This window comes from Rhincodon typus, chromosome 8, assembly GCF_021869965.1.
Source record: "Rhincodon typus isolate 14 chromosome 8, sRhiTyp1.1, whole genome shotgun sequence".
Taxonomy (NCBI): Eukaryota; Metazoa; Chordata; class Chondrichthyes; order Orectolobiformes; family Rhincodontidae; genus Rhincodon; species Rhincodon typus.
The window spans coordinates 5,959,863-5,986,827 of record NC_063339.1 but is presented as its reverse complement, the minus strand read 5'-3'; the positions used below and the strand labels follow the sequence as shown (position 1 = coordinate 5,986,827).

The following is a 26,965-nucleotide window of genomic DNA, read 5'->3' as shown; positions in this document are numbered from 1 at the left end:
AATTTCTGAAGAAGAGTCCCAACCGGAAATGTCAGCTTTCCTGCTCCTCTGATGCTGCCTGGCCTGCTGTGTTCCTCCAACATTTCCCTCGACTATTTTTCTCTTCATATGATGATATGGTTTTCCCAAAGGCATTGATTCAATTTCTTTCAACTACTCCCCATGGTAGTGAGTTCCACATTCTGACCATTCTGAGTAAAGATTTTTGCCCTGAATTGTCTATTGGATTCATTGACGACTATTTTGTATTTATGGCTCCTAATTCTGGTCTTCCCTGACTCTTATATATGTTCATTCTATCAAGCTTAGGGGAGAAGTGCAGGGGAAATGTTTTACACAGAGGGTGGTGGGTGCCTGGAACACACTGCTAGTGGAGGTAGTGGAAACAGGCATGTTAGCAACATTTAAGGCATACCTTGATAGAACAGGAGGTGAAGAGGGATAGAAACCGTGTATGGGCAATAAGTAGCGGGTCTAAATAATGATTAGGAATCAGTGTGGGCTTTTCCTGTGCTGTATTGTATTGTATTAAGATCAACTTTGCATTTTCTGGAGAAAAGAACTCCAGCCTAATCAATCGTTTTTGGTGAGTAGAAATCACTTCACACTTGATCAGATTTCACTGATGAGGCCTGAGAAAGATTAACTGTCCCAGCACCAAGTCCTGGGATCAATACTTCCCATCTCCCTCGGCCCAGTAACTCACGTTTCCCAGTCAGAACTTCCATTCTGTGGGTCAAATGCAAGACTCACTGCTCAAAGTTATGTGTCCTGTATGTTTGAGGGTTTTGGATGGCAAAACAAGTCAAACTTTGTTCATAATGCATTTGACCAACTTCATTTAATGTTGAAGCAACAAAGTTATTACAATTTAAGTAAAATATAAGTACAATTCATTCTGAATGAAGTGTGGTACAGAAATAAAACCTATAAATAGAATACCCGCAAAAATAAACTGTTTATTAAAAACACCGACACAAAAGATTTCATCGAATTATTCCACAATATGACACATTCATTTCATATTCTTTAGACTTCAGTCGGTCCTCGCAATGCAAAGCCTGAGATGTTGCATCTCATTGCTGCATGCAGGATCTTGCTGTGTGCAAAGTCACTTCAATATTCCTCTGAATAGCAGCAAGATCTAGACTTCAGGAAGTACATCATTGGCTGCAAAGTGCTTTGGGGTACCGTGAGACTGTGAAAGATACCACAGAAATCCTATTTCTGTCTCTATAGCAGTCATCGCCTCAATGAGTAGCACACTCATCTCTGAGTCAGAATCTCCAGAGACTTGAGAACAAAACCTAGGCTGACATTCCTAGTGCAACACTGATTGAGTGCTGCTCTGTCAGAGGGGCTGTCCTCTGAATGCTGTAGAAAGAGGAATATAAATAAAGTCAATGTTGTTTTCAACATTCTCTTGAAAACTAGTCAAAAACTCTAGTGTGCAAACTGGGGGGAAATTAGATACATTGGAGGCTTTTCAAAGGATTTTGATGCACTGAGTTTTAAAGAAACATTCCTGATAGGTTTTACTTCCTGTTATCACATTGGATGTTCCCAAATCCGTGTGTAAGATTCTGAAGAACACAGGAGACGCTGAGAATAACTTTCCAGATTACCGGAAAAAAAACATTGTAAGGGAGACAGAGTGTGGCTGAGAAAGGTGAGGCCAATAATTTTATGTAGGTTATTCTTCAACTGGCTGTTGGTACACTTTAATCTATTATGTGGACCACTGAATATTGGCAAATCATTATGGGCAGGACTGCAAGGCTTTTTCAAAGACAGATCATGTTCAAGCAATACTGTGCAAGTTCTGAATTGAAGGAATGCCTGATAGGATGCTTAAAGTGGATGAGATTTCTGTGGAGTTGCAAAAAGCGTTGATACATTAACCCAAAACCACCCATGAAGCCAGTACCAGCATAACACAAGATTCAGTATCACTGGGGAATTGGCATCTGAACGCTGGCCTGAAATGTTAACTCTATTTTTTTCTCTCTTTGCTGATGCTGCCTGAGCTGCTGAGTGTTATCCAGCACTTTTTTTTCTTTTTTTTTATTTCAAAGTTCCAGGATCTGCTGTGACTTGCCTTTGCTCCTGAACTGTCTCTTTCAGAATCTCCGGTTCTGGGGATGGGTTGCACTATTTCTTTTTGAGACCTTGACTAATCAGCATTTGTGCCCAGCATTCTCTGGGTTGATTTCATAGAATTCTACTGCAATGAAACTGGTCATTCAGCCCAAAAAGTCTGTGCTAGTACTTAAACTCCAGATGAAGCTCCTTCAACCAGATTGTTGAAGGCTTTTCTACAGTTGCTGTCTGCAAAGCTCCTATGTGAAATGTATTCATCGAATTGTAGTGGGCATTGGCACATAGTGCAGAATTCCTCTAAACATTGGCAATTTTATTCAGCATAGGGAACAGATAACTACTGTACCAAGTTGTAAAAAAGTCCAGGGATTGGCTCTGCATAGCTGCGGCAGAACAGAGCAAAGTTCGTTCTGTGTCTCAGTGTGTGACACTGGACCTCAAAGACCTTAACACAAACACTGGATATCCCTGATGGAAAGTGTTCCATCACCCTTAGCTCTTAATCCAACCCTGAATCTTCTACTGCAATCCCAAATCACTGCAGAACCTCTGGAATAATTTAAAGTTAACTGGCCCAGCAGGAACAAAATAGGCTGAGAGAGGCTGGAAAATTAGATGAGATGGGTTGAGGGGAGATGGGCCAGGTCGGGTTGAGATACTTTGGAATAGGAAGATTGTGCAGGTTCAGGAGTTGGGGGGTGGGGTGTGGTGTTGGTGCTCCACCATTCAGTCAGGTCATGGTTGTTCTGGTTGTGGACTCAACTCCACATTATTCCTGTAATAGGAAATGGAAGCAGTGGCTCGCAAAAAACTATATAAAGGCGGCTAATAGCCAGGAAGGCTTTTTGAAGCTTTGGTTAATTATAGGATACTTTCAAAATGAACATTCAGGGAGCATCTAGGAAAAGCATTTTGAACAGGAAGCCTTTTAAAAGTAGCATTGACATTAGTTTTGTTTTCCATGACAACACATACTTTGTAAGATTCCACTGCAGATGTTCTTCTGAGATTTACATCGTTGACATTAATAGATATGGAAACAGCAAAGGAGATAATCTAGTCTTTCATGATATTGACCAGGAGACTATGGAGAAACTTGTTTCCTTTCTTTAATTAATAGCATTGAATCTTTTATGGCCAGCTCATAGAGAAGCCAGGACCTTAGTTTAAGAACTTACTCAAATGTGGCACCACTGAGAGTGTTGCACTCCCTTCGTACTGCACTGGAAGTGTCAGCCTGGATTATATACTCAACTCTCTACAATGGGACTTGAACCCATCGCCTTCTGATTCAGACAAAAAAGAACAATCAATACACTGGTTGATATAGGGTCTTGACATTAATGTTCAATCCTCTAGGTCTCTGGATCAACAATCGTGCTTGAATATTTCCTTTCCTCTTTCTGTCTGCAATGACAAAGGTTGACAAGAGGCTCCAGTAGCCTCATCGGAATTCCACATGAACTCTCTGATACAAAGAAGAGGAGGATGGGATCAGCCATGTAGTTCAAACTCATCAACAGCAACCCAAAGTAGTAATAATGGAATGAGGTCTTCACAAAGCTGCAAGTATCCTCAAGTAGGGTTCTGACTATTAGCATGATGTGATAAGGGTCAAGGCAAATGCAAAATATGACAATGACACCCAACACTAACTTCCTGATCTTTCTAATCTTGCTGAATGTCTTATCTCTTCCAGATAGATGATAACAACTGGTGATAGGAAAAAGTTAACAAAACAATGGGGAAAAGGAAACCCACAGAGAGAGATGGTAATAGTTTATTCTCCATTGCCAAGGCTACAATAGATAATGCTCAAGACACAGCAAGTGGTTGTTTTGATCTTTCACAGTCCCAATTGAAGGAGAAAATGAAAAGACTGGTTCCAATTTCTTTGATCCAGACGAGGGCACTGACCAGAAGCACAGCTTTCAAAGTTCAGAAGGTGTGGAATCTTAAAGGGTGGACCACTACCAGGTAGCGAACCATGGAGATGTAACAGATGAATGTAATGCTCACATATATACTCCCATAGAGGATGATCCCAGTGATCTTGCATAGTAACTTGCCATTCACCCAATGATCTTTCATCAGTAAGTATTGGATCCACAAGGGCAGACAGGCGAGGTGCAACAGGTCAGAGATGGGCAGCTGACAGCGATAGAGTCCCAGCTTATTTCTCTGCCTGATCTGTAGGTAGGTGTGATACAGAGACAGGAGATTAGCTGGAAGGCCGATACTGAAGACCCCAATATAGACGGTGGGAAAGACGATCTGGTGGATACTGTAATCGAAGGACAGTTGGTGGAATTATCACACTCTGACTGAATGGCCACCTCTACAGATGAAGAGAATATACTTGCCCTGCTGCAGTCTTCAAGTTCACCAGGAAATCAAACCAAGAGGTTTTGCTAAGGTGGGGTGGAGTTTGGGGGGAATTAAAAACAAGAAAGAGATTATAAAACAAAACAATCGATGCTCTATGTTCTGTGTAGACATGGATGAACAAATATTAACATCAGAAAGTGGCGCTTAGGCTCTTAGGACCAGGCCATTCAATCTCTCTAGCATGCAATGCTATTGAATTAGGTCATGGCAGGTCATTTACTGACTCCATTTCATAACATCCTTTACAAGCAACAATCAATTCACCTCAATTTTGAAGTCTTCAGTTGAGCCCAGCCTCTGAACTCTTTTCTGGGAGGGAGTTTCAGATTTTCACTAGCTTTCTGTGTGAGGTAGTGCTTCCTGACATTATCCCGAACTCTCATTTGGATGTGAAGCCCCTTTGTTCCGGGATCCCCTCAGCAGACAAAGATCACTCAGAAGACTTTGGGGGTCAGTGTTGAGTGATTATATTTTTGTGAAGCTTCTTGGGATAGAGTCATAGAGCCATACAGCATGGAAACAGACCCTTTGATCTAACTCTTCCATGCTGACCAAGAACAGCTGTCAATTTATACACTATGACCTCCAGAAAGCAGCAATAGAAACAGAAAATTGGAACAAGAGTAGACCATTCAGCCCTTTTAGCCTGCTCCGCTATTCAACATAATCATGATTGATCATCCAACTCAGTGTCCTGTTCCCATTTTCTCCCCATACCCTTTTCCCTTCTGAGCTCCTTCTTGAAAATACTTAGTGTTTTGACCTCAACCACTTTCTGTGATGGAGAATTTAACATGCTGACCACTCCCTGAGTGAAGAAGTTCTCCTCAACCCAATCTTTAGACTATGACCAATAGGTCAATACAGTCGAGAAGGGGGGTTTGAGACGCCCTTAAGAAGTAATTACTCCATTCAACTGAGCAAGATTAGAGCTCAGGGAAAACCCATGAATATACCTAGCTTAGTGATGCTAGCTGCCAGCAAAGAGTGCATGCAGTTTTTAGCATTTGGGTGAGTGTGGATCCAGGACAGGAAGATGATCGACTAACGCAGGAGCAATTGTTCAGGCAGTCCATGATGGAACTGCTCTTTACAGGGAGTTTCAAGGCTAGATCAACAAAAGTGAACAATTGTGAAGTTTAATGCTTCAGTGAGTTCTGGGATGGTTGATGTAGCCAATGTGTGACTTGCAGGCTCTGCCACGTGCATGTAGTTGGGTAGATGAGGCTCAAACGTCTCAATCTCACACACATACACACACACACAGATACTGTCTCACACACACACAGTAACACATACACACATAGATACTCACACACGCACAAGCGCAGATACTCAGACATGGCCACAGTAACACACACACATAGATACTGACAGACAAACACACAGTAACACACACACATAGATACTCACACACATACAGGGAAACACACACACACAGAAGCACATACACACACTTGATACACTCAGACACACACTCTCACACACAGAAGCATACATACAGATTTTCAAAGAATCACACACAGTAACACTAACACACACATGTTCACAGTCACTCACATACTCACGCTAACAGAGATACACCACACTCACTGACATACAATCACTCATAGTCACACAGACAACCACAAGCCAACAGAGATTGATATACTCAGATACAGAATTCTGATGAAGAGTTATATCAGCCTTGAAACGTTAACTCTGTTTCTGTCTCCGCAAATGCTGTTAGAGCTGCTGAGATTCTCTGGAACTTGCTGTCTTTACTTTAGATCACCTGCAGCTGCAGTATTTTGCTTTTATATGAGACACTCTTGTAATAAACCTCCTTTATACATCATACTCTGTCCACTGACCCCTTCACATCTGACCATGTTTGGAGATTTTACTGAAAGCCCAGGAGAAGTTTAATTAGCAATTCACACCTTTGAGTGTTGGTAATCGTAATTTGCTTGTTTCTGGTGTCTTTGAGGTAAGAGACTTGTTTTGGTTGTAAGTGGTAAGTTGTCCTTCATCTCAAGGGTCACAATTTCTTCTTTTTTTCCACATGGAAAGAGATTGATAACAGGATCCAGGAACCTTGCCAACCAGCTCTGTGAACTCTGTGATATGAAACAGTACAAAACAGGGTCGGCCACACAGTTTAAACTCATCAGCAGGAGCCCAAAATGGTAAACCTCAAAAATACTGTCAGCAAAGGGACAGTCATACTCAAATATGCTTCGAACCATCAGGAAAATGTGATAAGGAGCAAAGCAAGCCAGGAAAATGATGATTGTCCCAGAAACCAATTTTTTTATTCTTAATTTCCGCTGTCTTTCAAGTCCATGGCTTTTGTGGACAACCCTCAACACTTTATGGTAAGAGTAGATTAATAAAATCAAAGGGAGGCTGAAGCCAATCGAAAGTTTATAAATATTTAAATATCTGTCCTTTTGACGCAGAGGATAATGTTCAAAACACAAAGTGTCATTCCCCTCGTCTTTACTGAGAACCTTGGAGCCCATGTAAATGGTGCAGACGGCTATCTCCTTGAGCCAGATGAGAATACTGATAAGCAAAGCAGCCTTCCTGCTGTGTATGAATTTAAATTTCAGAGGGTAAGCCACGACGAGGAAGCGATTAATGGCAATGAAGCAGAGGAAGCCAATGCTGATGTAGATATTCTGGTAGAGGAGCAGACCACTGAAGATGCAAAGTTCCCGAGAATATTGCCAGTCATCATGTTGCAGCATGTACTGAATCCACAAAGGTAAGGAAAGGAGGTACAACAGGTCTGAGATGGTCAGATTACAGAGATAGATTCCCAGCTCATTCTTCTGTCTGATCTGTAGGTAGCTATGATACAGGGACAGGAGGTTAATTGGGAGACCAATGATGAAGACCCCAATGTAGACGGTGGGAAACAGGATCTGGTGGATACTGTGGTCGACAGAACAGTTGACCATCGTTCAACACAACCCTGGAAATTTTCTTTCAAAATAAATTTATTTGTGCATTGGATTCCCGGCTATGGTCTTGCTAGTTGTATCAAACTTGTCCTGATATTATTTCTTCAAATTCTTTTTCTTTGCAGATTTTCTGGCTGGAGGGATAGAGACACAGAGAAACTGAGAAAATGCCTCATGATTTTCAATTACAACCATCTATCATTCATTCATTGTATTGACTCTCTACCTGTTATGTTGCTGCATTTTGTTAAAAAAGCAAATTGGATTGTTCTAAAGAAGGGTTAAAACTTTAACTCTCTTTTCTCTGCACAATGCTGCCTGACTTACTGAGTTTCTCCAGCCATTTCTGTGTTTGTTTGTTTGTTTCAGTTCTTTATTTTATTACTGGATTGCTTCTCTTTTCATCAATACTATTACAGTTTTCAATCCATTGAAATGTCTGTCCAATATTCGTCCTATATTCTCCTATATTCGATTCAAATACAAAAAGCACTGTGCAGTAAATCTCTTAATTATATTTTAGAAAGAACTTGTGGATGATTTTAAAGACCCCGCTGCCCCCAGTGGGCAGAATGTAATATACTCAAACTTGCTGATGCTACAAACATAGATGGGAAGGCATGTATGATGAGGACATGAGGAACATGCACAGTGATGATAGGTTGAGTGAGTGGGCAAAAGCTTTGCAGTTGGAATTTAATGTAGGGAAGTATGTGGTCAGGCACTTTGGTAGGAAGATTAAAAATAATAAAAATGTATTATTTCAAAGGAGAGAGACTCCAAAAACAGTGCACAAAGGGTTCTGGGTATTCCTGTGCATGAAACACAAAAAGTTAGCATGCAGATGCAGCAAGTAATTAAGATAGCAAATTGAATTTTAACCTTTATTGTTGCAGGGTTGGAATTTATAAATGGATAAGTCTTGTTACAACTGTACAGGGTATTGCTGAGGCCACAGCTGCAGTACAGTCTGTAGTTTTAGTTCCCGTATTTAAGAAAATATTGGAGACATTTCAAGTGAGGTTTACTGGGCTTATTCCTGGGATGAGGGGGTAGACTTACGAAGAATGGCTAAACAGGTTAATCCTTTATTCATTTGAGTTCAGAAGAATGAGGGGGATCTTATTAAAACATACAAGATTCTGAGGGGGCTTACCAGGATAGATGCTGAGAAGATGTTTCCTACAAATGGGGGGAATCTCGAACCAGGGGACATTGTTACAAAATAAGGGGACACTCATTTAAAACTGAGATATGAAGGAATTTCTTCTCTCAGAGGGTAGTGAATATCTGGAACTCCCTAACCCAGAGGACTGTGGAGGCTTGATCACCGAAAGTATTTAAAGAGGAGGTAGATAGATTTTGAAATATTGAAGAGTTCGGGCAAATGAGGAGCTGACACTACAGATGGGTTGGAGCCTAAAGCAGATCAACCATGATCTTATGGAATTTCAGGACAGACTTGAGGGGCTGAAGGGCCTACTCTTGTTCCTATTTCTTCGGTTCTTATACTTTGTAAATGAACAATGTGGGCTGGGTATATATAATAAAGCAGGTGACCAGCTTGCCTTCCCTTGACCTGCTGGTTGGTCCAAGGTGTTAGCAACCTGCCAATTCTACAGCCCATTGAGCCTCTTAAATGGATGGTTAGCAGCGGCTTGAGGGCCCCATCCTGCCTCCGCTATCATTTTTCACACCTAAGTTGGAAGGCAAAGCAAGTTGGGCAGTCTACCAGCACGAGCTGCTGCCAGGTGGACTCCAAGGTGGAATTCAAGGTGAAGCTATCCACCCAAGGGGTCATCCCCCCAACGTCAAGGATGGTACCCACTCCTATCTCTCAAACTCATTCTAACCCAACCAATCCCACCCCAGTCACCCCATTGCTGCGGTCTACCAATAAGAACACAAGAAGTAGGAGTAGGCCATTCAGCCCCTCAAGCCTCCTCCATGATTCAATACAATGCTGGCTGATCTCACTTCAGTCTCAACTCCACTTTCCTGCCTGCTCTCCTTAACCCTTCAACCCATTACTCATTAAAAATCTATCTCCTCCTCAAATATTCTCAATGTCCCAGCATCCACCACACTCTAGGAGAGTGAATTCCACAGATTCGTGACCCTTTGAAATAAGTAATTTCTCTTCATCTCTGTTTTAAATCTGCTACCCCTTATCCTAAATTTATGATCTCTCTTTCTAGATTGCCCCACATGAGCAAAACATCCTCTCTGTGTCTACTTTGTTGATTCCTTTTAGCATCTACATCTCTCAATTAGATCTTCTCTCACTCTTCTCTCAATGTGACTGCTGCCTCCCATTCCTTGTCTAGATTGCCAGAGTCCTGTTGAAGCATAATGCCAAAACCTTTTTTTAAACAAAATACTCCTTTGATAGGGAACTGGAGTATTGCTGAAAACAACACATTTTGCCAACAATGCTAAAAATAATAGCTTCCAGTTCAATTGTTTATTTCATACACTCTTGTACCTTGCTGTTCATGCCTGTGTAGTTATTGCCTTGGGTATTTTAATTTATTAATTATTTACTTTTAGCTATTGTCCAGTTACAATTCCAGCCAATGTTAATACTGGACAAGTCAGATCCAAAAATGAAACCTGGCTTGATAGATCATACATTTAATTTTTAGTGGTTAGCTAATTAGTTACTAAATTAGTTAGCTTTTGGTAGTTAAGCACTGAAATATATTCACAAGAGGCTGCAGTTCTTTTCTAATATATACCATTTGTTATAAGTTTCTCATTTTTGAGTTAGTAACCAAGGGCTTTCTGTGTGTCTGAAGTTAATATATAGCAGTAAGTATTCCTGTAGCCATGGTGATTTCTTTTAAAACAATTTTTGAGACCTCACTTTAGAGTGAATGGGTTCCTGAGCGCTGTTCATGGATTTTTCTTTGGTTTTTCTTAGATTGTTTCTCAACCCAGCAAGTTAAATAATGAGGCCTGAAGGTTTGTTAGAGCCTTCTGGAGCTTATTTTTTAGCTTAGAGGAAACACAATGGCTTAGAGGGAGAGACTTTTTATTTCAGCTTTAGTTTGAGTTTTGGGCAGTCCTGTGAAGTCCTTGGATTAGGATGTCTATATAGACCAGTGCTCCTGAGAAGGAAAGGGTATATAGTGCCTTTTCCACATTTTTTTCTATCTGACTACTTATCTGATACCCGTTTGAATGTGCTGATTGAAACTGCTCAAATCCTTCCTACAGTATGGTACTCAGAATTGTATACAATACTTCTGCTGAGGTCTAACTATTATCTTATTCATGTTCATCACATCCTCCTTGCTGTTGTATCTATACTCCATTAATAAAGCTGAGGACACTCTATGTTTTATAAATTCCTCCCTCCACCTGTTCTGGCACCATTACTGACCTATGTACATACACATTCCAGTCTCTCTGCTTCTGCTCCCCCCATTAATATAATACCTTTTAGTTTACACTGTCTCTCTATGTTCTTTCTATGAAAATGTATCACCTCAGTCCTCTGTATTGAATTTCATTTGCTACTTAATCCCCACCTGTCCCCGCACCACCACCCCCACCCACCCCCACGTCCAAGTTTTATATCATTCACAGGCATTGAAATTGTCCCCTGCACACCAAGGTGCAAATCATTTATGTACATCAGGGAAAGCAATGGTTCCAATACTGAGCCCTGGGGAACTCCATTACAAACGTTCTTTCAGCTTGAAAAATGTCCATTAATCGTTACTCTCTGTTTCCCATCCCTCAGTCAATTTTGCATCTGCATTGCTACTAAAAAGCTCAAATTTTGCTTTTTTAAAATTAATTCACAGGATGTGGGTGTCTCTGAATATTTATTGCCCAGAGGGCAGTTAAAAGTCAACCACATTGTTGTGGATCTGGAGTCACATGTAGGCCCAACCAGGTAAGGATGGCAGTTTCCCTCCCTAAAGGACATTAATGAATAAGGTGGGTTTTTAAACCACAATCATCACTGGATTCATCGTCATCATCAGACTCTTAATTCCAGATATTTATTGAATTCAAATTCCACCATCTGCTGTGGTGGGATTCAAAATCAGCCTCTGCCCCGAGAACGTTGCCTGGCTTTCTGGATGAACACTCCAGTAACAATACCACTAGGCCATCACCTCCCCTCATGTGTTGTTAAGCACTGTATCAAATTCTTTCTGAACATCCATTTATGCCACACCAACAGCCTTCCCCTCATCAACCCTCTGTAATACCTTATCAAATATCTCCAGCAAGTTAGTTAAATACAATTTTCTCCTAAGAAGTCTGTGCTGGCTGTTTCTAATTAACCCAAATCTGTCCATGGGAATATTAATTCTATACTAAATTATTGTGTGTCTTTCCTGATCAGAGCAGTTCTAAAATGAACAGTAACCTGTCACCTCTCTCAGTCATCGTTGGTTCTGTTGGGTCCTTTCTGTCTTTTCCACTGCCATTTAATTTCCATTTATAATCAGCGAGCAGCAGTAGCAGACTGAGATCAGTAACAGCCTTTATCTCACATTGCTTGATGAGTCTTACACCTCTTAAAACTAACAGAATGATTACTCTCTACTCACGAACAAAAAGTGAATATCTGAAATCTGTGGTCGAAAAAGTCTTGCTTTTCCGTTGTGCCCTATGAGACTGCAGTAAACCCTGATGCAACTCAAAGCAAATGGAGCAGGTTTGAACATTGCTACAATGTAGGAGACACAGTGAAATTTCACACAGCAAGCCCCCGCAAGCAGCTATGAGACTGCCGCCAGATATTGATAGATATTTGCCAAGAATTCCCGTACTCTTCTTCAAAACAGGGCCATGAAATAATTGTAGGACAGATGGGAAATTTATTTAACATCTCATCCAGTTTCCAGATGATGTGTTACTTAATCACCTGATTAGCCTGCTCAAAAAAGCACATAAGTACTCATGCGCTTATTGTGTCCTTGCCGTGTCAAACTTTCTTGCACTGTTTCACAAAAATTGCTTTGTGAGAAAAGACACATTTAGTTGAAACTTTTCATCTTGTACTATCGGGACATTCGTAAGATATATCAATGCAAAGAGGGAAGAACATTTTAGATATTTTTAATCAACCTGTTATTACATACCTCTGGACCAGGTGGGATTGAACATTACCACTGCACCACATAAGTCATAGAAATCTACAGCACTGAGAAAGGCCCTTCAGCCAATCATAGCCACGTCAGACAAACCATCCGCCTGACTAACCCAATCCCACTTTGGAGCGTTGACCCATCATAGAAACATATGAAATAGGAGCAGGAAGAGGCCATTCGGCCCTTCGAAGTTATCGGGGCTGGATCACTAATTATATTTCAAGGCTGAGATGGGCAGATTTTTAATCAGTAATGGTGTCAAGGGTTAGGTGGAAAAGGCAAGAAAATGGAGCTGAGGATTATCTGATCAGCCATGATCTCACTGAATGGCAAAGCAAGCTTGATGGGCTGAGTGGCCTACTTCTGCTCCCAGGTCTCATGGTATAAACACCCTGCCACCTCACACTTAGGTTTCATGGTACAAGTGGCAGAAAGGCCTCAGTTCAATCCCAGTGCACACAGAGATATCTGATCACAGTCAGATAGTAATAGGAAAGCTTCAACAGGGATTAGTTGCTTTCATTGATTAAACATAGAAACATAGAAGCAGGAGGAGGCCATTTGGCCCTTCGGCCCTTCGAGCCTGCTCTGCCATTCTTCCCAATCATGGCCGATCGTCCAACTCAATAGCCTAATCCTGCTTTCTCCCCATAACTTTTGATCTCATTCACTCCAAATACTATATCTAGCTACCTTTTGAATACATTCAATGTTTTGGCATCAGCTACTTCCTGTGATAATGAATTCCACAGGCTCATCACTCTTTGGGTGAAGAAATGTCTCCTCATCTCTGTCCTAAATGGTCTATCCCGAATCCTCAGACTGTGACCCCTGGTTCTGAACACATCCACCATCGGGAACATCCTCCCTGCATCTACCCTGTCCAGTCCTGTTAGACTTTATCCCCCTCATTCATCTCAACTCCAGCGAAAACAATCCTAATCTAGTCAATCTCTCCTCATACATCAGTCACGCTATCCCCAGGACAAGTGCTCATTGAAATACTTCTTCAGTGTTATGAAAGCCCTCTACCATCAATTTCCATCTGAAATATTTGATGGTGAAAGGCTTTTGAAAGGCTTTTGGTGTTAGTGTTTAATGGCTGTCACCAATCCTCACAGTGTGGAAGACCTTGCCTATTTACATACCTCTCATGATTTTATAAACTTCTATAAGGTCACCCTCCCTTTAGAAAACTGTCCCCCAGATGTACACGGTACAGGCATTGTCAGCTGACTTCCGTTAAGATGGCGGTGCAGTAGGGCTTCTGGTCCTGGGGATTGTCTGCTCTACCTTCTTTTCTTTTTATTTCCTCTCCTTTTTATCTCTTCTCGGTTTTTTTCCCTATTTTATTTTACTTGCCTCTTGATGAAGAGCTCAGTTGCAGCAAGTGCATCAGCGGCAGTGAGTGAGCCCAACAGTGCGGACTCCAACAGGCCCAGCAGCATGGACTCCAATAGGCCCAGCAGCGTAGACTCCAATAGGCCCAGGAGCGTGGACTCCAATAGGCCCAGCAGCGCGGACTCGAATAGGCCCAGCAGCGCGGACTCAAATAGGCCCAGCAGCGCGGACTCGAATAGGCCCAGCAGCACAGACTCCAATAGGCCCAGCAGTGCGAACTCGAATAGGCCCAGCAGCACAGACTCAAATAGGCCCAGCAGCGCGGACTCGAATAGGCCCAGCAGCGCAGACTCGAATACGTCCAGCAGCATGTACTCAAATAGGCCCAGCAGCACAGACTCGAATACGCCCAGCAGTGCGAACTCGAATAGGCCCCGCAGCGCGGACACGAATAGGCCCAGCATGGTGGCGCAGCGAATGTGAATTTGGATTCCTGAGTCTGGAGCAGATTCATGAAGATGGCAGTGGAGGCGAGATCCGGCCCAGTACATGACCCGGCAGCATCAACCAGAGGTGGGCCCAAAGCAGACTCATGGCGGCAGATTCAAGTTTGAGCCAGCGCAGCACCAGGTGGCATTGGTTGCGCCTGCATTTGTGCCAAAGAGTGTCAACTTTTGTACCAGTGACGGCGGCACATTGAAGGGAACTCGTGCCTGGCCACCAGGCCCATGGCGGAGCACTTAACAAGAAGGACTGTAAAGTTGAACACTTTTTGTTCATTTCTATATTTTTCGGCCTGTATATTCTATGTTTTGGCTTATTTTTCTGAATTTTAAGATGGCACCGGAGAGTAGCGACACTATGCAACACTTTTCACTGTATTTTTGTAACAAGATAGACATGACAATAAAGAAACCCTCAAGGGTAATAATATCTGGATTACTCCTGGTTCCACGAGCTAGTGGAATAGGAGGATAGAGCAGATGAATGCATGGCTGAGGAGCTGGCGAAGGGGAGAAGGATTCACATTTTATGGATCAGTGGTATGTCTTCTGGGGTAGAAGTGACCTGTATAAGAAGGACAGATTGCAGTTGAATTGGAAGGAGACTAATATATTGGTGGGGAAATTTCCTGGAGCTACTTGGAAGGATTTAAACTAGTAAAGGGGTGGGGTGGGGTGTTGATGGTGGTGGTGGTGGTGGTGGGGGGTTCGTGATGGGGGTGGGTGGGTCCCAGGGAGATAATAAGGAAAGAGAGCAGTCTGAGACTGGTACAGTTGGGAAAAGGAGCAAGACAAACAGTCAGGGCAGGCAGGAACAAAGCAGAGAACGAGGTAGGACTGATAAATTAAACCACATTTATTTCAATGTAAGGAGGTTAACAGGTAAGGCAGATGAAGTCAGGGCATGTGTGGGAGCATGGGAGTAGGATATCATAGCAATGATACAATGATTACAGAGTCATGACTCATTGATGGACAGGACTGACACCTTAATGTTCCAGGGTATAGGTGCTATAGGAAGGGTAGAAAGGAGGGCGAGAGAGGAGGGGGTGTGGCATTTTTGATTAGGGATAACATTACAGCTGTATTTAGGGAGGATATTTCTGGGAATTTGTCCAGGGAAGTTATTTTGGTAGAACTGAGAAATAAGAAAGGGATGATCACCTTATTGGAATTGTATCATAAACCCCCCAATAGTCAGTGGGAAATTGAGAAACAAATTTGAAAGGAGATCTTAGTTATCCATGAGAATAATAGGGTGGTTATAGTAAGGGGTTTTAATTTTCCAAACATAGACTGGCACTGCCATAGTGTTGGATGGACAGGAATTTGTTAAGTGTACACAAGAAAACTTTCTGATTCAGTATGTGGATGTACCTAGCAGGGAAGGTGCAAAACTTGACCTACTCTTGGAAATAAGGCAGGGCAGGTAACCGAGATGTCAGTGGGGGAGCACTTTGGGGCCAGCGACCATAATTCTATTAGTTTTAATATAATGATAGGTAAGGATAAATTGGATCTAAAAGTTAAAGTTCTAAATTGTAGGAAGGCCAATTTTGAGGGTATTAGGCAAGAACTTTCAAAAGTTGATTGGGGGTGGATGTTTGCAGGTAAAGGGACGGCTGGAAAGTGGGAAGACTTCAGAATGAGACTATGAGAGTCCAGAGACAGGATGTTCCTGTTAGGGTGAAGGGCAAGGCTGGTAGGTGCAGGTAATGCTGGATGACTATGGAAATTGAGGTTTTGGCCAAGAATAAGAAGGAAGCATATGTCAGGTATAGACAGCAGAGATCAAGTGAATCCCTAGAAGAGTATAAAGGCAGTAGGGGTATACTTAAGAGGGAAATCAGGAGGGCAAAATGGGGATATGAGATAGCTTTGACAAATAGGGCTAAGGAGAATCCAAAGAAATTCCACAAATACATTAAGGACAAAAAGATAACTTGGGAGAGAATACGACAGCTTAAAAATTAGCAAGGCCACCTACAAGTGGAACCGCAGGAGATGGGGAAGATACTAAACGAGCATTTTGCATCAGTCTTTACTGTAGAGAGGATATGGAAGATAGAGAACCTTGGGAAATAAATAGCAACATCTTGAAAAATGTCTCTATTACAGAGGAGGAGGTGCTGGACGTCTTAAAATGAAAAAGATGGATAAATCCCTGCAACCTGATCAGGCGTACCCTAGAACTCTGTGGGAAGCGTGGGAAGCGATTGCTGGGCCCGTTGCTGAGATCTTTGTATCATTGATAGCCACAGGTGAGGTGCCAGAAGACTGGAAGTTGACTAACGTGGTGCCACTATCTAAGAAAGGTGGGAAGGAAAAGTCAGGGAACTATAGACCAGCGAGTCTGACATCAGTGATGGGCAAATTGTTGGAGGGAATCCTTAGGGACAGGATTTACATGTATTTGGACTGATTATGGATAGCCAAGATAACACAGTGTAGAGCTGGATGAACACAGCAGGCCAAGCAGCATCATAGGAGCAGGAAGGCTGACGTTTCCGGCCTAGACCCTTCTTCAGAAAAAATGCCAACATGGCTTTGTGCGTGGGAATTTGTGCGTCACTAACTTGATTTAGTTTTTTGAAGAAATAACTAAGAGGGTTATTGAGGGCAGAGTGGTGGCTATGTTTTATATGGAATTCTGTAAGGTGTTAGGCAGGGTTCCATGTGGTAGACTGGTTAGCAGGGTTAGATCACACGGAATACAAGGAGAACTAGCCATTTGGATTCATAACTGGCTTGAAGGTAGGAGACAGAAGGTGATGATGGCGGATTGTTTTTCGGACTGGAGGCCTGTGACCAGCAGTGTGCCACAAGGATTGGTGCTGGGTCCACTGCTTTTTGTCATTTATATAAATGATTTGGTTTGAACATAGTGGGTATAGTTAGTAAGTTTGCAGATGACACCAGAATTGGTGGTATAGTGGACAGTCAAGGCAGTTACCTCAGAGTACAATGGGACCTCGATCAGATGGGCTGATGGGCCAATTGGCCGAGGAGTGGCAGGTGGAGTTTAATTTAGATAAATGTGAGGTACTGCATTTTGGAAAGGCAAATCAGGGCAGGACTTATACACTTAATGGTAAGGTACTGGGGAGTGTTGCTGAACAAAGAGACCTAGGAGCTCAGGTTCATAGTTTCTTGAAAGTAGAGTCTCAGGTAGACAGGGTAGTGAAGGAGGTGTTTGGTAGGCTTGCCTTTATTGGTCAGTGTATTGAGGATAGGAGTTGGGAGGTCATATTACAGCTGTACAGAACATTGATTCGGCCTCTTTTGGAGTATTGCATGTAATTCTAGTCTCCCTGCTATAGGAAGGATGTTGTGAAATTTGAAAGAGTTAAAACAATTTATGGGGATGTTGCCAGGCTTGGAGGGTTTGAGTTACAGGGAGAGGCTGAGTAGGCTTGGGCTATTTTCCCTGGAGTATTGGAGGCTGAGGGGTGACCTTATAAAGATTTATAAAATCATGAGGGGCATGGATAGAGTAAAAACACAACGTCTTTTCCCCAGGGTGGGGGAGTCCAAAACTAGAGGGCATGGGTTTAAAGTGAGAGGGGAAAGATATAAGAGGGACCTAAGGGGAAACTTTTTCACGCAGAGTGTGGTGTGTGTATGGAATGAGCTGCCAGAGGAAGTGGTTGAGGCTGGTACAATTACAGCATTTAAAAAGCATCTGAATGGGTAATATGAACAGGAAATGCAGAGATAGATATGGGCCAAATGCTGGCAAATGGGACCAGATTAATTTAGGATATCTGATTGGCCTGGACAAGTTGGACTGAAGGGTTGTTTGCGTTTTCATATCAACCTGTTGGACAATAATCTGGTGTCGTGTGATCTTTGATCTAAAATGGAGTGTAGTTCTGTGGTGTCACCTACAGTTGGTGCTGCTGTCTCCAGCGAGAGAGAGAGAACACTATATTGTAGGATAGTTTTATTCTCCGTTCTGGGAGGTGGTTTATCCAGAGGTTACAGAGTGCACTCATTGACTAGCAACACCCAGCTTCCCTAACCAGCCCAACCCACCAGTGCGATTCTTGCTGGGTGAATGTCCTCCTGACTGCAGTGCAGTATGGACATTACAAGTTGATCCAAACATTAAACTGATGTCCCATCTTGAGCAACAACTTCATTTATATAGTACCCTTAACATGGTAAATGTCAGTTAAGAAGCTTCACTGGGAAGCTTTTATCAGCTAAAAATCAACACCTGATCCTCGTAAAAGGTCTTTGATCTATATAATGCTTTTCACAAACATTAAAGCATTTTACAGTCACTGAAACACTTTGTTTTTGAAGTGTAGATGCCAATGAAACATAGCAAATTGCACACAGTAGTGTTAATGTTTCTGACTTTTTAATGTTCCTCAAAAGTACGAGCTGCGAGGCCATGTGATCATTCCATACCTGAGCACCTTTACCACCTTATCCAAAACTAATCCATGAATCTGGACAGGAAAACCGGCAAGATATTTGAGTTTTGGCATCTGAGTCCAATCCTGATCATGTCAGATTTCCAGAGAAGATTCACTGAGCAATCAATAACAGACTGAAAGGGGATATGAGGAACAAGAGAGAATGTGGAGCCAAAATGGAAGATAAGCTGGAAGTGTCACCCAGCCTCGTCCTGCTCTCATTGCACATGATTAGTTAGGGGAGGATATTAGGGTAATTAGGGGAGAACATGCAAACTCCACACAGACAGTCACCCAAGGGTGGAATCAAACCTGGGTCCCTGGCACTGTGAGGCAGCAGTGCTAACCACTGAGCCACCATGCCACCCCAATGTTAGTTAGGCCACTGCTGGAGTACTGTGTGCAGCTCTGATTGTCACACTGTAGGAAGGATGTGATTACACTAGCAGAAGTGATTCATGGGATGTTGACTGGGCTGGAGCAAATCAGCGATGATGAAACACTAGATAGGCAGGTGGTGTTTTCCTCAGAGCAGAGAAGGCTGAGGGGGGACCTGGTTGACAAAATTATGAGGAGTATAGACAGGGTAAATAGGAAGAAACTTTTCCCCTAAATAGAAGGGTCAATAAGTAGGCACAGACTTAAGGAGCAGGAGATATAGAGAATTTTTAAGGGGAATACGTTTCATCCAAAGGATGGTGGTGCCTGGAATTCACTGCCTGTGAAGTTGGTAGAGTTGTGGACCCTCAACATTTAAAAACTATTTAGGTGGGCACTTGAAATGCCACAGCATACAAGGCAATGGGCCATGTGCTTGAAAATGGGATTAGAATATTTGGTGCTTGATGACCAGTGTGGACAATATGGGCTGGAGGGCCTTTTTCTAACGGGTCATACTCTATGTCTCTAAGTATGGCATCCCTATAGCCACCCTTAGTGAGCTGGAATGGTTCAGCGCAGCCTGTATTTTTGTATTTCTTGTATACCTTGTATTTCTTCTGTCATAAGAAGTTTTTCATCAATGTTTGATGTATCTATGGGGCAGCTGGGACTTGAACACTGACCTTCTGGCCCAGAGGTAGAGGCTCCACCAACCTTCCACAAAAGCCCTTCCTTCTTTTGTGGGTGTGGATGACACTGGCAAGATCAGTACAGATGGCTCATCCCTAATTGCCCCCAAACCAAATGGCTTTACACTGGGCCATTCAGGAGGGGCAGTCACCCACATTGTTATGGACCTGGAGTCACAAGTAGATCAGGTAAGGATAGCAGATTTTGTTCCTTCATGGCACAATCTCTGAGAGACTAAGTTTATAATTACTGATTTAATGATTTAATGGAGCTTGAATTCCACCAGTTAGCTTAGCAGGATTTGAACCCAAGTGCCCATAACATTAACCTTGGCCTCTGATTACTGACCTAGTGGTATTAGTAAAACACTACTGCTTCCTCCAAAAGCCCAGACAGAACCTTGGATCACTGTGGTCACAGCTACCACTGTATGGACCTGCAATGGAGCAATATTAAGGAGCACTGTTACGCTCTGCTGACACTGCACTGTTAAGACAATGAAGAATCCAGTTTGTACAGTGGGGCTGTTTCCTTCGGTCTCACCTGAAGGAGGCCCAAGCCAATCCAAATTCTGGCACTGCCTCTTGTTATACCCAGTGGAATGAAATTGATGGTGCAATTCTTGACAGTACCAGAGGGCATTGGTTTAAGGTGAGGGGTAAATGGTTCAGAGGGGACCTGAGAATATGTTTCTTCATCCAGTGGTAAAGATGGACCATGCTGCCTGAGACAGTGGTGGAGGCAGGTATTCGCACCACATTTAAGAAGCATCTGGATGAACACTTAAAATGCCAGGGCATTGCAGGCTATGGATAAAGTGCAAATAAATAGGATTAGTTGTAGTTTGTTGTTTGTTGGTTGGCACAGACATGGTGGGCCAAAGGGCCTGTTCCTGTGCTCTATGACTCTATGAGTATCAGTTTTGGTCCAGGCCAAAAACCATTGAATGGTTTCAGGAGAAATATTTGTCGTTTTGTGTAAATGAAAGAATGCACTTTTTTTGCCAGATTTTTCTTATGTACGTTACTCACACATTAGGAGTCTGTAGGAGGTTAAATTACAGAGTCCTGCTGCCTACACAGGGTTGAGCAATGGATTGGTTGCCTAGTCACCTTGGTTACCCACTGGGGTGAGGGAACGTCATTCAGCAAAAGCTGAGACTTCTTAAATTTCTTCACATTTGTTCTGATTCTTTAGCCCAAAGGGAGTGTGGTTGGGTTTGGCAATGATTTACTTGAGTCTATAATAGCTCCCTGGTGGTTTATTTCAGGAAAGGTGCCATCGAATGTGATACTTAACTGCTGAGGTCAGCAGCCCTGAGGTTCAATTCCCTGGTGTCATGGCAAAATAAATGAGTGTTTTAATGGGCCCTTGGAGTAGGATAGAGAAGAGGGTGAGGGTGAATTATTCTTTATAAACCTTTGCAGGTTAGACTCTGCTGCTCATGATGTGTTGGGGCAAATATTTTCTGTCATTGAACTGTTTTTATTTGGTTCTTAAATAATTTACCATGTACTATATAAATGCAAGTACTTCTTGGTGTGGAACCCAAACCACTAACTTATTCTCTCTGGCAGGAGGTCTCTGCCCCAATAACAAAATGCCCTTACATTATATCCCTGGACTAGGTGCCCTGTTATAGCTCACTGACTCTGGGCTGGTGCAGAATTGAGCCAAATGCTGACTCCAGCCACAGAAGGTCCAGGTCCATGGCCTACATTCTTTGGCTGCCTGGAAACCTAGTTCACACTAAGCCCCATTTGCCTGTCATCCATTTCTCAGTGTCCTATGTTAACTCATTTCTTTGCAATTCCTCTATTTACAACTCTCATCATTGCTTTCAAATCCCCCATGGTCCCTGCCTCATCCCAATTCTGTAACCTCATCCCATTCTACAACTCCGTCTCACAATACTTGGTCACCACATTACAGGAAGGATGTAACTGCTCTGGAGAGAGTGCAGACAGGATTTACCAGAATGTTGCCAGGGCTGGAGAATTGTGGCTATGAGGAGAGATTGGAGAGGTTGGTGTTGTATTCCTTGGAACAGAGAAGGCTGAGGGCTGACATGATTGAAGTAGACAAAATTGGGAGGGGTGTGGATGGACTAGTTACCCATTGGGGTGAGGGATCTGTTTTCCCTTGGCATAGAGTTCAAAAACCAGGGGTCATAGATTCAAGCAGAGTGGCAGGAGGATTGAGGGGATGTGAGGAAGAACATTTTTACATAGAGGATGGTCGGTGTCTGCAATTTGCTGCCTGAGTTGGTGTTGGAGGCAGAGACCCTTAAACACTTTTAAAAAGTACTTGCACCTTACATGCTGTAAGCTGCAGGGCTATGGGCTGTGTGCTGGAAGCCTGGATTGTAAAGGGCATCTGGGTGTCTTTGGTCAGCATGGACAAGATGGGCTGAATGGCCCCCTTCTATTTTGTATGATTTCTATGGTTCTTTGCCTGTAGCCCTTGAATTCCAGCCCCTTGAATATGCCTGATTTTAACCATAATTTCTCACCATGCTGAATATCTATCAGCTGACTGGGACCTAGGCTCTAAAATCCCCTCCATCAGCCTCATAACATCTTTACCTTTGGCTTTCTCTTTCTTCCTCCCTTTGCTTTGTAAAGGAAAGGCGATGATATAGTGGCAATAACACTGGACTACGAATGTAGTGGTGAATTCAAACATCACCATGGCAGCTGGTGGAGTTTAAATGCCTTTTTCTAAAGTTAGTGTCAGTGCTGGTGACCATGAATCAATTGTCATAAAACACCATCTGGTTCACTAACGGCCTTTAGGGAAAGAAATCTTCCTTCCTTATCTGGTCTGATCTGCACCTGACTCCAAATCCACTGCAATGCAATTAATTTTAGCTGCCTTCTGGAATAGCTGAACAAGCCCCTCAGTTAAAACCTTATTATTTGACTAAGTATGTCCTAATATTTCCTTAAGTACCTTGGTATTATGTATTTTTTTTGGTCACAATGTTTTTTTGAAGACTCCTGGATGCTATATAAATGCAAGTTCTTTTTATTATGGAGTTCAGAGCTGGGATCCCATTCCATCTGGCTTCACAGGAGTAATTTTATTTTTAACTTCTCCTCTTTGCCATAAGACCATTCCTCCTCATCTCTGTCTTAAATTTGTGACCTCTTACTCTGAGACTATGCCCTCTGATCAGCGATTCTCCCACATGGAGAAACAACTTCTCCACATCCACCCTGTTGAGCTACCTAAGAATCTTATATGTTTCAATAAGGTCATCTTTCATTCTTCTAGACACCAATGAGTACAAGCCAAAATGTTATAAAGTCATAGAGTCATACATTATGGAAACAAGCACTTCGGCCCAACTCATCCATGCCGACTAGATTTCAAAAACTGAACTAGTCCATTTGCCTGCATTTGGCCCATATCCCTCTAACTCTTTCCTATTCATGTACCTGTCCAAATGTCTTTTAAATGTTGTAATTATACTCGCCTCTACCACTTCCTCTGGCAACTTGTTCCATACCCGAACCCGTCTGTGTGTGAAAAAGTTACCCTTCAGGTCCCTTTTAAATCTTTCTCCTTTCACCTCAAACCTATGCCCTCTTGTTTTGGACTCCCCTACTCAGGGGAAAAGACCTTGGCTATTTACCTTATCCATGTCCCTCATGATTTTATAAATTGTTATAAGATCACCACCTCAGCCTCCAACACTCCAGGGGAAAAAAGTCCCAGCCTCTCCTTATCACTCAGACCCCACCAAGTTTCGGTAACATCGTTGTAAGTCTCTTTTGCATCCTTTCCAGTTTAATAACATCCTTTCTATAGCACGGTGACCACAACTGCATGCAGTACACCAAATATGGCCTTACCAATGTCTTGTACAGCTTTAACATGACATCTCAACCCCGGTACTCAATGTTCTGACCAATGAAGTCAAGTGTGTCAAACGCCTTCTTCACCACCCTGTCTACGTGTGATGCCACTTTCAAGGAACTATGTATCAACACCCCTAGCTCTCTCTGTTCGACAATGCTGTCCAGGTTCCTACCATTAACTGTGTAAGTGCTGCCCTGGTTTGTCTTACCAAAATGCAGCACCTTGCATTTATCTGAATTAAGCTCCATCTGCTATTCCTCAACCCACTGGCCCAGTTGATCAAGATCCTGTTGTACCCTTAGATAACCATTTTCACAGTCCACTATACCATCAATGTTGGTGTCATCCGCAAACTTACAAACCATGCCTCCTGTATTCTCATCCAAATTGCTTATATAAATGACAAACAATAGTGGACCCAGCACTGATCCTTGCAGCATACCACTGGTCACAGACCTCCAGTCTGAACAACAATCCTCTGCCTACCACATTCTGTCTCCTACCATCAAGCCAATTTTGTATCCAATTGGCTAGCATTCCCTGGATCCCATGTGATTAAACCTTACTAACCAGTCTACCATGCATATATTGTAAATAATTATGGACCCAGCACTGATCCCTGTGGCACTTCATTAGTTATAGCTTGCTATCATGAAAAAGCACCCCCCCCATCCTATCTCTCTATTTTCTATTAGTTAGCCAATCTTCTATCCATGCTCTTATTATTTAGCCTAATGCGTGATATTTTATCAAACGTTTTTTAGGAATCCAAATATATTACATTGTTCCATGTTTCAATTTCTGAGATATTTTATTTATTTTTCCATGGGCTGTGGACATCATTGACAAGATCAGCATTTGTTGCTCATCCCTAATTGCCCTTGACGTGGGTAGCTTGCTTGGTGGTGGCTGGAATCATTAGCTCATGTGGCTGGTTTGTAACAGAGTAACACTAACAGCACACCCTCCATTCGCACACAAACAAGGGTTACACTGAAAGTCCTGCCTTCTCAACCTCTCCATCAGGCATGGTGACCCTTCAGTTAAATTCACTGCCAGCCTCTTCTCTCCCTCTCTCTAAGAAGAGAGTGAGACTATGGTGATTTTAGATTGCTGTGGGTCTGGAGCCTCAACAGGTAAGGAATGGCAGATGTTCCTTAAACCAGGACAGGATTTTAAAACAACTGAAGATAGTTTTGCAGTCACTGTTCAATCTAGCTTTCGATTTCTGACGTAATCAATTACCTTATTTTTAAAACTAAATAAACATCCCAAATAGTGGCTATGCTGGGATTTGAACTATGTATCCCCAGCTCCTACATTACTATCTTAGTGACATTAATTCTAAACCCGGTATCCACACCAATGGAGTCCACCTTTCTCAGTAGTTCCTGTTAAATCAGATCAGGGTTTCTTTATGCACATTGTAGAAGAAAAATACTGCGGATGCCTGAATCGGTACTGAAAACAAAATGCTGGAAATTACAGCGGGTGCTCATAGTGCTCTGATGAAGAGTCATCTAAACTCGAAACGCTTTCTCTCCGCGCTGCTGCCTGACACGTTGTGATTTCCAGCACTTTTTGGTTTCTTTGTACATTGTTGGCCCCTGCTTTGCATGGGCTGGAGAAAGAGAGACTTCAATTTTTTTTAGTTGGTAAGCAGCAGCCACGAGATAAGTGACTGGATCATTTGTTATATCAAAGTTTCTTCCTACGGCTGTCAGCTCCTGTGACAGCACAGCACTCCATCAAATGCACGCCTGAGAGTTTCAGACTAGAATACGTGCGCTCTTGAGTTTGTGGAATTTCCAATTTGACTGATGGATGGGAAAATGCAATTACTGAGTGTCTGCTGACAGCCACAATCAGACACACGCACAGACCTGCAGACAGTAACTGATGGGTTGTCTCATTATCCATCCCAGCTCACTCCCTGGCCCTTAATTAAATAAATACATCAGAAAATTGTCGACTGAGCAAACACCCATGAGTTGTCGAGTCTATTCTTGTTATGACAAAGTGAACAGTCCAAATCATTCAATCATTATTCGAGAGACAATACTGTTTCTAAAACAAAACTCACCAACCGGCAAAAGGAAAAAATTGCAAAATAAACACGGAAATTGCTGGAGAAACTCAGCATGCCTGGCAGCATCTGTGAAGGGAGAGAAACAGAGTTAACATTTCAGGGCAGTGGTAGTTGCGATGGAAGTTGAAATGTTAATTCCGCTTGTCTGTCCACGGGAGGAGAGCTTCTGAGCGTTTCTTGCATTTTCTGGTTGTACATTCAGGACGTTCTGCTTTTGACACACGCACAGAGAGAGAGAGACAGAGAGAATGGGGCCAAGTCATAGCATTATCACATTCATAACCTGCATCGGCCCGGTTTCTCTGAAGCAGCGACAGCACCGACAGCGCTGTGGTTCCAGGGTTGGCCGGGGCACAGCAAGACTCCAGGAGGCTCCAACAAGGGAATCCAAGTCAGACAGGCAGCTAAAGCAGAGCCGAGAATGAGGGGCAGCTCAGTCAGAGCGAAACCTCATCCCTCGGGCAAAGAAAAAGCGCTGTTTGTTTGATTCAGGCTTCAAGGAACTTTGGACTAATAAAAGCTTCAATAATTCCTCTTTTATCGCTCACGCTCGCCTCTCCACTTCCTGCTTACAGCTGCAGTTTTACAGAAAAATTGCTCTACCCTTGCGTTTATGGTGCACGCCGCCGTGCCACATAACCCCAGGCTGGCGTTTGTAAATGCAATCCGCCCCCCCCTCCCGCATTTAATCAACCCCCGAATCTCCAAATTCACCTTCAATGCAGCAACCCCATCACCCCCTCCCCAATAACAAAGCGAGAGCAGAAACCAGCAGCCAAAACAAGAAGAACTTACGTGAGGATCACTTGCATTTCTGTTTTTCTGTGAGTTCAGTCCGTTGTATAAATATTTAAAAAACACATAAAAGCAGGATGAGACCTTTCATCGCCACCGGAGTAACCAAGCAGCTGTTACTTTATGTTTGTTTTCTGTAAGTCACACCACGCCAAACATTAAAAAAAATTGAGAGAGTTTGCTTCATTCTTTGGAAACTGGCTGTTTATAAACAAGTAACATATACACCTCCACTTGCTGTACTGAAACCACGAAGGAAGAAACGAACTGATTGAGACGTTGGCTGGTTTGGCATATCATTATATACTGTGTAGTTACAGGCGTGGGG

The 26,965-nt window shown here is 42.7% G+C and overlaps 1 protein-coding gene and 1 pseudogene across 2 annotated transcripts; both read right to left on the bottom strand.

Annotated features, from left to right (window-relative positions):
• Positions 1–811: 811 nt before the first annotated feature.
• On the bottom strand, positions 812–4,404 carry LOC109913905 (annotated as a pseudogene).
• LOC109913900 (ovarian cancer G-protein coupled receptor 1) lies at positions 3,863–26,925 on the bottom strand. Of its 2 annotated transcripts, none has more exons than XM_020513467.2 (3): positions 26,638–26,925; positions 6,411–7,570; positions 3,863–4,511 (listed from the first exon to the last, which is right to left on the bottom strand). In XM_020513467.2, exons 2-3 carry the CDS (start codon positions 7,431–7,433, stop codon positions 4,494–4,496), a joined length of 1,041 nt encoding a protein of 346 aa, XP_020369056.1. In that variant the 5' UTR covers positions 7,434–7,570; positions 26,638–26,925; the 3' UTR covers positions 3,863–4,493. The 2 variants fall into 2 exon arrangements, with proteins under 2 accessions (XP_020369056.1, XP_020369055.1); XM_020513466.2 differs by lacking the exon at positions 26,638–26,925 and adding an exon at positions 26,126–26,247.
• Between the last annotated feature and the right edge of the window lie 40 nt (positions 26,926–26,965).